At 55.6% G+C, this 12,263-nt stretch overlaps 1 protein-coding gene across 1 annotated transcript; it reads right to left on the bottom strand.

Annotated features, from left to right (window-relative positions):
• Positions 1-2,908: 2,908 nt before the first annotated feature.
• Positions 2,909-11,485, bottom strand: CLEC3B (C-type lectin domain family 3 member B). Its single transcript, XM_041764748.1, has 3 exons — positions 11,215-11,485; positions 6,531-6,629; positions 2,909-3,398 (listed from the first exon to the last, which is right to left on the bottom strand). Exons 1-3 carry the CDS (start codon positions 11,321-11,323, stop codon positions 2,998-3,000), a joined length of 609 nt encoding a protein of 202 aa, XP_041620682.1. The 5' UTR covers positions 11,324-11,485; the 3' UTR covers positions 2,909-2,997.
• Between the last annotated feature and the right edge of the window lie 778 nt (positions 11,486-12,263).

Genomic DNA, 12,263 nt, shown 5'->3' with positions numbered 1-12,263 from the left:
GACTGAGGCAGACCCAGGAGGATATTCTGGGGCTGATGGGGTTCTTGCAAAATCCTAACCTAGTAACCAGTGGTTCTCAACCTCTATGGCTTGGAATCACCTAGAGAGCTTCAAATACTCCCCGTGCCTGGTCCCACTCCCCAGGGATTCGGATTCAATTGGTCTATGGTGCAGCCTGGGCATTGGGTTTTCTTTAAGTACCTCAGGTGATTCTAATGTCTGGCCAGGACTAAGAACCACTGACCTAACCTCAACACCTACGCCAATAAGTGAAAAACTGTGTGAACCACTCACTCGCCTGGGGTACAGAATTTAAGGAAGCACCAAAAAAAAAAAAAAATCACAAAATTATAAGTTTTTTTTTTAAATCTCAGTAATCATGCTAAATAATACTTGAACGGGAGATTTTTAAAAATCAAAATGAATGCAGGAAAATCCATGAGGAACAAAGTATCAAGAGTTAAAATAAAACACAAGATCCCAGGACAGATGTACCCCGTGTTTACAGTCCGCAGGTCTGGACGTTCCTAACCAAGAGCTGTGTGGCCGATCGGCGATGCCCTGCGATTCTCTGGCCCATACCGCCCCCTGCTGCTGGAAACGGGAAGTGCTCGCCGCCCGCCCCGGAGGCATCGCCACCGGGATCCCTGTCCTCGCGCAGAGACACGGTGCCCTCTTGCGGGCAGCCGCCCACTTCAGGAACTTTGAAAAGGCCCGGGTCACCTGCATCCTGCTAGATTATACCTGAGTAGGATTTTTAAAAGCCCAAAACTGAGGATTGCAAGATCCAGATTTGAGTCTCAGCTTTGCCTCTGGGCCGTCTTGAACAAATCCCATCAGCCTTCTGGGCCTGTTTCTGTTCCTAACGTGGATCTTATTACCTCTTCCCATAATTATTGGATTACGGGAGAGGTGTTCGGTGACAATGCCCAGTGGACACGCAGTTCACAGGAAGCTACCTCCCTCAGCTCACCCCACGGCCATGGAGCAAATGAAACTGTCATCAATTTATTACTGAAAGCAAGACACTAAAAACAAAAAACAGGGAGGAAAAGGTGCTGTGGATGTCTAGATAGTGGGCTGATGCCATGACTGATGGGACAAGGAAGACTTCCCTGGGAAAGGGTCATGCCAGGAGCTGGCCAGCAGCTGCTGGGGGTCACTAGGCCACTTTTCCAATCTTTTATTTCAGGAAAGTTCCAGTACAGGAGGCAAGCATCACAGTGGTGGTAGAAAGCCCAAGGCCCTTGGAATCAGCCCTGGGTTAAATCCTGGCTCTGCCACTTAAGGAGCTGTGTGACCCTGAGGGAAGTCATTTAACTTCCCTGAGTCTCAAACTTATTTTTCTACAAAATGGGGATAATAACACATCCTGTCCTGGTGGATAAGACTTAAGTCATACAACATACCTTCCAGCGCCTGCACTCTGGTTGGCTCAGCACAGGAGAGCTGCTATTGTAAGCAGTGGGAAGGAGGGGACACACAGGTTGGGCGGTGTTGGCAACTGTCCTATTGGGCTCCTAGGCCAGCCCCCAGGGTGTGCTGGGGAACGAAGGGGGTGCAAAGTCTCCAGCAGGCGGCCTCTGCTCTTTTCTCCCTCCACCCCTCAGCCCCCAGCAGGACTCAGATGTCAGTGCATCCTATCAATAGATCCACAGCAGGAGGGGTTGGGGGTGAGGGTGTCACCCACTTCCGTGGAGCTGGGGAGGACATGCTGGATTCCAGCACGGGGAAGCCAGGAGACGGACATCAGGGAAATGGACATCAGGGCGCTAACTTAGGCAACAGCATGTCGGTGGCAATTTCCCAACTTTGATAATGGTGCTGTGCTGATGTGAGGAAACATCCTTGCTCTCTGTCAGTAAATACACCGAAGCATTTAGGGGTAAAGGGGAACCATGTCTGCAATTCACCCTTTAATGGTTAAGGAAAAAAAATAAAAGGATATAGCAATATGGGGAAATGTTACCGTTGGGAACATCTGTATGAAGGGTGTCCAGGAATTCTTGCAACTTTTCTACAAGCAGGAAATTATAGGATAATAAAAAGTTATGCAAAGAAAAAAAAGGCAGCAGCAGTGGGGGGTTCTCTATCTCCATTCTTTTCTGTCCTGCTGCTGAGAATCCCTTGGTGGTGTGAACTGTGTGTGTGTCCGGCTTGCCTTCCCTCTCCTCCCTCTACTCCCTCCCCTCCCCCTTCCTCCTCCATTTCCCCTCCCCTCCTTCCCCTTCCCTCTTCCCCTCCTTCCCCTCCCATCTCCTCCCTCCCCCTGCCCTCCTCTCCCCTCCCCCTCCCCTCCTCCCCCTCCTCCCTCTCTCCCTTCCCCCTCCCCTCCTCCCCCTCCTCCCTCTTTCTTCCCCCTCCCCTCCCCCACTCCCCTCCCCTCCCCTCCTCCTCGTCCCTCCTCCCCCTCCTCCCTCTTTCTTCCCCCTCCCCTCCTCCTCGTCCCTCCCCTCCCCTCCTCCCTCTCTCTTCTTCCCCCTCCCCTCCCCCACTCTCCTCCCCTCCCCTCCTCCTCGTCCCTCCTCCCCCTCCTCCCTCTCTCCCTCCCCCTCGTCCCTCCCCTCCCCTCCTCCCCCTCCTCCCTCTCCTCCCTCTCTCTTCTTCCCCCTCCCCTCCTCCTCGTCCCTCCCCTCCCCTCCTCCCCCTCCTCCCTCCCTCTTCTTCCCCCTCCCCTCCTCCCCCACTCCCCTCCCCCCTCCCCTCCCCTCCTCCCCCTCCTCCCTCCCTCTTCTTCCCCCTCCCCTCCTCCCCCACTCCCCTCCCCACTCCCCTCCCCTCCTCCCCCTCCTCCCTCCCTCTTCTTCCCCCTCCCCACCTTCCCCCCTCCTCCTCCCCGTCCCCCTCCCCCTCCCCCTCCCCAGAGCTCCCCGCCCGAGGGCCCAGCACCGGCGCAGCCACTCGGGGCCCAGCGGCACCAGCTTTATTTGCAGGAGGAGCGGGGGCGGGGGCGGGGGCGGGGGCGGGCCGGGCCACCGCGCCGGGCCTCCCCGCTGCCTACACGATGGCGAACTGGCAGATGTAGGGCAGCCTGTCGCGGCAGCGCTTGTCGAACCACTTGCCGTTGGCGGCGCCGGCCAGGGCGGCGCAGTTCTCGGCCTTGCCGCCGTCGGGCTGCGCCGTGATCTCCGTCTCCCAGTTCTTGTAGGCGATGTGGCCGCCGGTCATGTCCACCCAGGCGCCCTCGGCTGCCATGTCGTTGAGGCCCAGCCACGTCTCGGCCTCGGCGCCCGCGCTCTGGCGCAGGTAGTCGTGGAGCGCGTCGTTCTCGGAGCCCGACTGCGGGGTGCCCAGCGTGCCCCCGCGCGAGATGCAGTCCTCGCTCGCCTCGTGGAAGGTCCTGGGCTGCGTGAAGGCCAGGAAGCATTTCCTGTGCACCTTGGTGCCCTTCAGGCAGACTGCGGGGGGGGGGGGGGCGGCCGTCACGCGGGGTCCGGGGGGACCCCCACCCCAGGCCCCCACGGCCCCTCCCCGCCCCCCAGCCTTGGGCTGCGACGGACGCCCGCCGAGGCACAGCCCAGATCCCCGGGCCCCTCGGCCCCTGGGCTGCGCGGGCCCCCTGGGCTGTGCAGGCCGTGCAGGTGCAGCAGGCGGTGCAGGTGCAGCAGGCCAGGCGGTGCAGGTGCAGGTGCAGCCGCAAGCTCATGGCCACGCCCTCCCGGTGCAGCAGGCCGTGCAGATGCAGCAGGCCATGCAGGTCAGCAGCGGTGCAGGTGCAGGCAGGCGGTGCAGGTGCAGGTGCAGCCGCAAGCTCAAGGCCACGCCCTCCCGGTGCAGCAGGCCGTGCAGGTGCAGCAGGCCGTGCAGGTGCAGCAGGCCATGCAGGTGCAGCCGCAAGCTCAAGGCCACGCCCCTCCCCACGCTGCATCCAGGGCCTAGGGGATGTGGCAGCGTAGAGACAGATCATCTCTGCCTGAGGCAGGGCAATTCTGAAGGCCCTGCCAGCCCGGGAGGTCCTGAGAATCAGCAGCCCTGTGGGGTGGGGGTGGGGAAACTGCCAGACGCCCTGGACTCTGTGGGGGGAAATCCCCACCACATCACCTCACCTCAACGGGCTCTGCCCAAGCACAAAGCTTAGACGGGAGAGACACCTTCGAGCTTGCCCTGCAATCTCCCCGCAACCTTCCTCTCTGCAGAGGAGGAGACTGACACCCGGAATGGCACTATGCTTCTGAAAAACATTCCCTTTGTGGCAGGTACTGCTGGTTGACTCAGTCAACATCTGTTCTCAACCCCCTTCTCTCAACCCCCTTGTCTGCCTCCACTACAGAGGCTGGGTAAGCTTCATTTTTGCATCCAAGCTACAGGTGGTCATGTGATAGAGCTTTGATCAATAAGGTGGAAATGGAAGACTTTCACTCGCCTGATGATTGGCCGGGCCACCTTTTCTCCTACCTCTTGCTTTGCATGCACTCATGATGTCTGGAGCCAGGGCAGCCATCTTGGGACCATGAGGCAAGGCTTCTGAACAAAAACCTAACAGCTACCCTCTTTCAGACTCACTTTTTGTTTAAGCTACTGTTAGGTGTTCTATTTACTTGAAGCAAAAACATGGTGGACGCTTCCCCTCTAGAGCCCCTTCACCCTACCTGCTATATTAAGCAGGTTGTACAAAATCATGTGTTTGTCCTCCCTTCAACAAAAATTTCCCGAATGTTGATATGCGGTAGGCGAGGTGGTGGGAGAGAAGGCGATCAAACGGGGCCCCCGTGTTCCTGGGCTTATCACCTAGCAGGGGAGGCAGACATACATCACCAAAGGAATCTATCGTTACAAACTGCAATAAATATGATGAAGGAAAGAACATCATTTTGTGAGAGTTATAACTGGGGAGCCTGATTGAGACAAGGAAGTCCTGAGACAGGAGCATCTGGGTGGCTCAGCGGTTGAGCCTTTGGCTCAGGGCGTGATCCTGGGGTCCCAGGATCGAGTCCTGCATCGGGCTCCCTGCAGGGAGCCTTCCTCTTCCTCTGCCTGTGTCTGTCTCTCATGAATAATAAACAAAATATATTTTTTTAATTTTAAAAAAAGTCTTGAGACAGTGATGATGCTAGATGGATATTGGGGGAGCCATTCAGGCTGTCAGAACAGCAGGTACAAAGGCCCTGTGGTAGAGGGGACAGAGTATGGCACGTTAGAGGGACAGAAGGATGGCCAGTGTGCCTGGTGAAAGAAAGACCTGGGTGGGAAGAAGCAGGCGTAGACTGCCCAGTGAGAAGGATCTGGAGGTCAAGGGAGGGCCCAAAGCTCAAGATATGCTGTCAGAGAAGCAACAGCCTAGAGGATGGCTGTGAGCACAGGGAGATTTATAGATTTCCCAGGAAGGGGCCCAGGAAGGGGCCCAGGAAGGGTCCTAGGAAGATAACTGGAGAGGAAGCATCGACAGAGCTAAGAGCAAGACTCTGCTCCCTTGTGCTGTTAGCAAAAGACTCAGCTTCCTAGTGGAAAATGGAGGTGGGGTTATAGCAGTAAACCCACTACAAGGGTTTTCTGGGAAGAAAATTAAAAGTTAATATACATAAAGCCCTTGGAGCAGTGCCAGGCTCACGTGTTATCTTTTTTTTTTTTTTTGAGTGTTTTCTTTTTTTTTTTTTTTAAGATTTTATTTATTTATTCATGAGTGACACAGATTGAGAGAGAGGCAGAGACACAGGCAGAGGAAGAAGCAGGCTCCATGCAGGGAGCCTGATGTGGGACTCGATCCCAGGTCTCCAGGATCACGGCCTGGGCCAAAGGCGAGCACTAAACCGCTAAGCCACCCAGGGATTCCCTTTTGAGTGTTTTCTATTATTGTCGGTCTGTATTCTCTGTGTTCCCTGGGGCAGAGGAGTGGGCAAGTCTGAGATGCTATGGTGGAGAGAGAGATTAGGTGGCCCCAGAGGAGACCCGACCTTGCCCCCAGGCTCTGCAGCTGTGTGACCGTGTCCATCTTTGCTTATCCGATTAGTGCAGGGCCGGGAAGACCGAAACCCGCCTCTCCTCACACCCAGCATGCACCCGCTGCTCCCGCTCAGATCCTAATCTGCACTAACCAGCCGGGTGAGCGTGGGCAAGGAACAGGACCGCTCTGTGCCTCAGTTTCCCCATTTAAAGTAGGTATGAGAAGCCCTGCCTCGGCATAATTAGGATGATTAAGAGTAACAGCATCCACAAATTTGCTGACACACAGGGGAGCGAAGCTAACGTGCCCCTTAGGGCTGCGGGGGCTGGCAGAGTGGAGGGTCCTGTGGGAGCTCATTAGGAAGGCTGCTGCCCCTGCTCCGGGCTGCTCCTGGGGCCATGCTTCCGGTAGGTGCTAATGCAGCCTTGTGGGAGAGTCTCTGTCCTTTGAGAACATTCCCAGTTGCACACACATCAGGGGATCTGGCAGAGAGGAAGCAGGCTGAGGAGGGGGCTCTCTGAACCCGGAATCTGGGCCTACGGGGCTGGCCCGACAGCCAGGGCCCTGGTACTGGCTGGAAGCTGCAAGCACACTCACTGCGGCTGCCCTGGCCCAAGGCCTAGTCTGGTGCACTGCCGTCCACACTCACCTGTCTGCAGGGCCTGCTGCTCCTTCAGCAGAGCCACCTCCTGGGCCAGGCTGTCCACCTGGCTCTTGAGCTCCTCAAACATCTTGGGGATCACAGCATCTAGGACAGAGACAATCTCAAACACGTGAAGAAGGCAGTAGGGATGGGGCAGGGCAAGGACGGGGTAGGATAAACCTGCCCTCCATCAACCACCCAAGGGGACAAGGGAAAGGATGCCCCTAGACCTTACTATCTTGGTCTACTTTCTCTCTGTCCCTGCTGGTGACAGTCTAAGTAACTGCTTGTGATTTTCCATCTGCTGAGAAACGTATCCTTCACTTGGTCTGACTCAAGTGAAACCCCATCCACGTGTTTAGAAGAACTGCTGGGGGTCGGATGGGGTTGGGGTTGGAAGGGGCCAGGAGTGCCCCGCCCCCCAACCACCCTCCCAGCTCCAGGGGAGAGCAAAGCATAGGAAGCAGAGCCAGATGCCCTTGAGACCTGCCAAGTTCGCCTCCCTAGGCTGGAGCAACAGAGCATGGACGGAAGGGCAGGCGCTCCAGCCCAGGGCTGAGCATGGCACCACAGGTGCCCGCGTGCTTCGGCTCTGAGGTCACAAGGATGTGAGTGACCCGGGGCAAGTTGCTCCACCTCCCTGAAGTCAGTTTCCTCATCTGTGAAATGGGTTGATAAGAGCCCCACCTCAGGGGCACCTGTGTGGCTCAGTAGTTGAACGGCCGCCTTCAGCTCAGGTCGTGATCCTGGAGCCCCGAGATCGAGTCCCACATCGGGCTCCCTGTGGGGAGCCTGCTTCTCCCTCTGCCTGTGTCTCTTGTCTCTCTCTGTGTCTCTCATTAATAAATAAATTAATAAATTAATTTAATTAAATACAAAGAGCCCCACCTGAGAGGACTCTGAAGAAGAGAGAGGTCAAGTGTGTGAACAGTGCTTGGCTCACAGTCAACCCATGTGACCCGTGTAATGCACCCCTCCCTCCTGTAGCACCGCTTCACAAGCAGGAAACCGAAGCCAGGATGAAGCGAGTGGCCGAGGATGGCAGAGCCGGCCGCCAGCAGGCCTGTTCCGAAGCCAGGGGCACGTGGCGCCAGGTCTGATCCTCCCCACGCTTGGGACGGCTCGGGAGCACGTTCCTAACGTGAGCCATCCTGAGCATAGAGGCCTGTTGGGAGCTGGTTATGCGGGAGCCAGCAGGGGCAGGGGGGAGGTGTCTCTCTGTGTGTGCAGGCTGAGGGCTCTGTGGGTGGACCCCAGTCTTACTGAAACCCCAAGGGCTTCAGGAAAGGCTGCGTGGGGTAGAGGGCGGGGAAGCGCTTCCATGGTCCATTTAGCTGTGCCTGTGTAAAGTCCAAGGTCATGAGCGGTGTGGGCAGAGCCTTTGTCCGCTCATAAGATGCTTTTGCAAGGAAATCTCAAGAAACAAATGCGAGCAAGAAACATGTGTATATGCTGAAATTAGTGATGTAACTTATCAAATATGAGGGAAATAATACCTGGATGAACAAGCAAAAAAAAAAAAAAAATGGTAGGGGGAGGAGGGTTTAGGACTGGCAAACTAGCCTGGCAGGGTTACATGTGCCTCATGTGCTGGGCCTCTGCCTCGGCAAGCTCGTGGCAGCTCTGTGCCCAGTCATGTGATGCTCCGGCGCAGGGTGCCAGGTGAGGTTGTGCAAGTTGCATACGGCACAAAGGTACTCAGCAGAGGGGACGAGTGGGGGCTCATGTCTAGTCCCTAAGCTTTGCCCTGGCTATGCTGAGACAGATCAGGGAAAGGGGTGCCTTTCTACAATTTGGCAACTCAGAGGGGTGCCTTTGTAATTTGCACCGAGGTACCCACGTGTGCAAGGGGCCCTCTGGGGACTGGTCAAGGAGGAAGGCACCAACAGTGCTCCACCCGAGTGTAGGAGTAGGGAATGTCTCTGCAGCTCTGGGCAAGGAGTCAGGAGGCTCTGTGCTACCCCTCTCTGTTTCGGAGCCTCAGATTCCTGATGCATGTTATTGAAAGACTTCCAGGTCTCCCTGTTCTGAGGGCCTGTGACCCCCTGTGAGGCCATCCTGCCCACCTGAGCTGCCCTGGCAGGTAAGGCCACATGGCCACTAGAGCTCCAGCCACCTGCGCCTCCCCCACACGCCTCGCCTCCTGCTGACCCCTATGTAGCCGGCCAGGGTTATACCTCCCACCATGAGCAGATGAGCTCCCAGAAGCACCCAGGGCTGTCCCCTGACCTGGAGGCCAGGGTGGGGGCTTTGCACACAGCCTCACCCTCAGGCACCAAGCAGCCCCAATGGATAGCCTCTCTTCTGGACTCCCTCCCCTTGTGTGCTCTGGGTCTACACCCTGATTAGTCCTAAGAATCTCAATCCTGGCGGGTCCTTGGAGTCACTGGAGATGTGTGGAAGAGGCAGATGCTGCCCGGGCCCCTGACCCCAGATCCAGCCTTTCCAGAAGGACCAGCCTTCTGGATTGTGATGTACTCCTGAGATGGTGCTGGTGCCCGAGTGAGAACCATCGAGGTTCTCGGGCCGATTTGCACCTTAAGGGCACGGTGGTGTCCCTTTGCTAGGCTGCTCAGCGCATATATCGGCCCTTCTGCAGGGAAGCAGTCTAGAAGCATCTGTTGTGTATGGACAGTGGGTGGAAGGAAGAAAACCCAGGGCAAGTCAGAGAACACTGAAGTGGGCTCCAGCAAAAGGTCAGGGCTGGACAGAAGGCTCCACCGGCATTGTCAGCTGTTCTGCAGGCCTCAGGGCCCAGGGTCTCCAGGGGCCACCTCCACAGAGAGTGCCTGGGGCCAAGTTCGAGCGTGACAGCTGCAGAGCGCCAAGCCACCATCTGGTCTGACCTCTTTTTTCACATGCTTTAATAAATGATTTGAATGATTAAATAAATCTCTGGTACTTGAGAAATTAGCAACTATTTTCTACATTTAAAAATTCTAGGGGCGCCTGGGTGGCTCAGTCAGGCATCTGCCTTTGGCTCAGGTCATGATCCTGAGGTCCTGGAATTGAGCCCTGCATTGGGCTCCCTGCTCAGGGGGGAGTCTGCTTCTCCCTCTCCCTCTGCCTGCCACTCCCCTTGCTTGTTCTTTCTCTCTGACAAATAAATAAAATCTTTTTTTAAAAAAAATCCTATAATTTGCCTTTGGAATTGTGCCTCCCCTACAAAGAACCTCCCTAGGTGGCAATTTTAGCGAATACTTGTGGACACAATTGTGCGTGACATTGACTCTTTTTAATGAAAATTTTTTAGAAGGTAACATCTGCATATAACTTTTTAGAAACCCAGAGGATCCCTGGGTGGCGCAGCGGTTTAGCGCCTGCCTTTGGCCCAGGGCGCGATCCTGGAGACCCGGGATCGAATCCCACGTCGGGCTCCCGGTGCATGGAGCCTGCTTCTCCCTCTGCCTGTGTCTCTGCCTCTCTCTCTCTCTGTGTGACTATCACAAATAAATTTAAAAAAAAAAGAAAAAAGAAACCCAAACAGTTCAAAACATTAGTCTCCTTTCCGACGGAGATTGCCTTCAGCTCCCGTTTTTCTTCTCAGAGGTTGTCACTGTCACTGACTCTTATGGATCCTTCCAGAAAAAATATCTATGAATATACAAGCAAATGCATATTTGTATATAAGCCCACTTTTCAAAGTAAATGTGGCATTGGCATGGTGTCCATTCTATTTTGGATTTTCTGTCATTAACTTTATAAACTGAATCTTGGAGGTCATTATCTGTCAACACCGCAGCTGCTCTGTTCTTTGTCACAGCCCTGGGGGGGTCTCTGCTGTCCTGAGGCACCTTCCCACACTCCACTAGTCCATGGCCTACAGGCAGCTGTCTGTTTACAGAGGAGGCTCAGAGAGGGGCCTGAGGGCGGCCCACGCCCCCTTGCCCTGCCTTTTCCAGGCTCTTGGCTCTGGCCATCCTTTTCTCTGCCTAAATCCACATTCTCATCCCCTGGAACTCTCTCTCTCGAGCCTCGGAGCCCTGTGGGGGTGACAGCCCGGTTCATTGCCATGGCATTTCGCTCATGTTGTCTCAACACACCCTGGGGTGACCTCACCCCAGGCAGGGCTCCAAGGGTAGGCTCTGCAGCAGCCAAGGCAACCCAAGGACACCCCAAACCCAGAGGCAACAGAGGGAGTGCAAACCCGCTTCTGGCATCCTGGTTTGTGGTTCCCCCATTTCTGTTTTCTCAAGGTTGTGTGATACGCTGTCACACAGATAATTAACTGGGTCCCTTCTTCCCCTGTGCATTGGGGATATTGCAAGTGCCAGGCACCACGTTGGGCACTTGCATGTTTTGTAGCATTAAATCCTAACCAGAAGCTTTTCAGCAAATGCCACTATCCCCATTTTATAATGGAGTAACCCCAGGCTTGGAGGTTACAAAGCAGAGCCCCTTGGCACTGCCAAACCCAAGGTTTCATTTCTTTAAAATATTTGGGGTGTGAAGATGGGGGGAGTGGGTTTAGATGATCTGGAAAGTTCTTTCCCACTCCGAGAATCAGTGATCCTTACAATTCTCACAACTGCCCCTGGTACCGGAGAACTCTCCCAGGCTTCGGGGGAACTTCCCTGAAGTTCCCTGGACTTATCAAGAAGGAAAATGAAGGGAAGGAGCATCAGGAGCAGTGAAGGACTGGCTGACCAGCTCCCTGGAAGATGGGGAGGAGCCCTGTCCCCCTCCTTACCTTTCTTGGCATTTACAGCCTTCTTGACCTTGGGGGTGGACTCCTGGGCGGTGACCTGGGTCAGGAGGGAGAAGAGGCAGAGGAGCAGGTAGGCCCCCCAAAGCTCCATGCTGGTGCACTGGCTGGGGCTGCTGCCTGCTTCGGCCTGGGTCGGAGAGCAGTGGCAGCTGAGGCCTGGCCTGCACGTCTTAAGGCAACAGCCACAGGGTCCTCTGTCCAGGAAACCCTCCCAGACTCGTCTGCGGGCCTGCCAACAAAAGCCTGCAAAGGAGGAAGGCCTGGGAGCGCCTCACTGCCCGGGGAACACCCACCCAGCATCCTGGCCCTGCCTTCTAATACAGAATCATTGTTTTTTATAGAATTCTGAAAAACACGATCGTTGTCAGAGCTCACATCTGTTGAGCAGTTAGGGTGGGCAGGTGCAGGGGCATGCCCTTCCCTGGCATTAGCTCCCGGAGGCCTCACACCAGCAACAGGAGGGAAGCTGCTGTCATCCCCTCATTTTATATTTGAGGAAACTGAGGCTCAGAGAGGCTAAGGAACTGGCCCCAGCTCCCCTGGGGCAGCACTGGTATCCGAACTCAAGTGGGGCAACTCCAAAACAGGTACACTCCGAGGCCTCTTGACAGCGTGACCTGGGCCTCACTGCCTGATTTTGTAGAATGTTTATTATGATTATTCTGTGGTTCTGTCTCGATACACTTGGTGCATCTTTGGTTAAAAATACCAGGGAATCCTCTCCTTGCTTCATGTTCTGCTTCTCGAGCAACCTATCCTGAAGCAGAGGTGACCACAGTGAGAGAGGTGGGAGCCACGGTGCCCCAGAATGCTATCGAAGGTGGAGAAGGGAGCAAAGACTGTCCTGGCCCAGCAGGGTGGAGGGAGGCAGAGGCCCTGCATGGAGCGTGGGAGTCCAAGTGAGGAGAGGGAGATCCTGCATGGGAGGTGGGGGGTGGCAGGGATGAGGGGTAGGTTGCATACAGGGCACCACCCATCAAATAAGCAGATCTGCTCCAGACAATGGGAGCCAGGCTACTCCTCATCAGAGA

Source organism: Vulpes lagopus, chromosome 7, assembly GCF_018345385.1.
Source record: "Vulpes lagopus strain Blue_001 chromosome 7, ASM1834538v1, whole genome shotgun sequence".
In the NCBI taxonomy this organism is placed as follows: domain Eukaryota; kingdom Metazoa; phylum Chordata; class Mammalia; order Carnivora; family Canidae; genus Vulpes; species Vulpes lagopus.
The sequence above is the reverse complement of the archived record's forward strand: the minus strand, read 5'-3'. Positions and strand labels throughout refer to the sequence as shown.

Excerpts from the sequence above, each read along its gene's own strand:
- CLEC3B (XM_041764748.1), bottom strand. The coding sequence starts at position 11,323 with ATGGAGCTTTGGGGGGCCTACCTGCTCCTCTGCCTCTTCTCCCTCCTG. Across the intron at positions 6,630-11,214 it reads GGCTGTAAATGCCAAGAAAG|ATGCTGTGATCCCCAAGATG; the intron begins GTAAGGAGGGGG and ends TCTCTGTCCTAG. Across the intron at positions 3,399-6,530 it reads GCAGCAGGCCCTGCAGACAG|TCTGCCTGAAGGGCACCAAG; the intron begins GTGAGTGTGGAC and ends CCCCCCCCGCAG.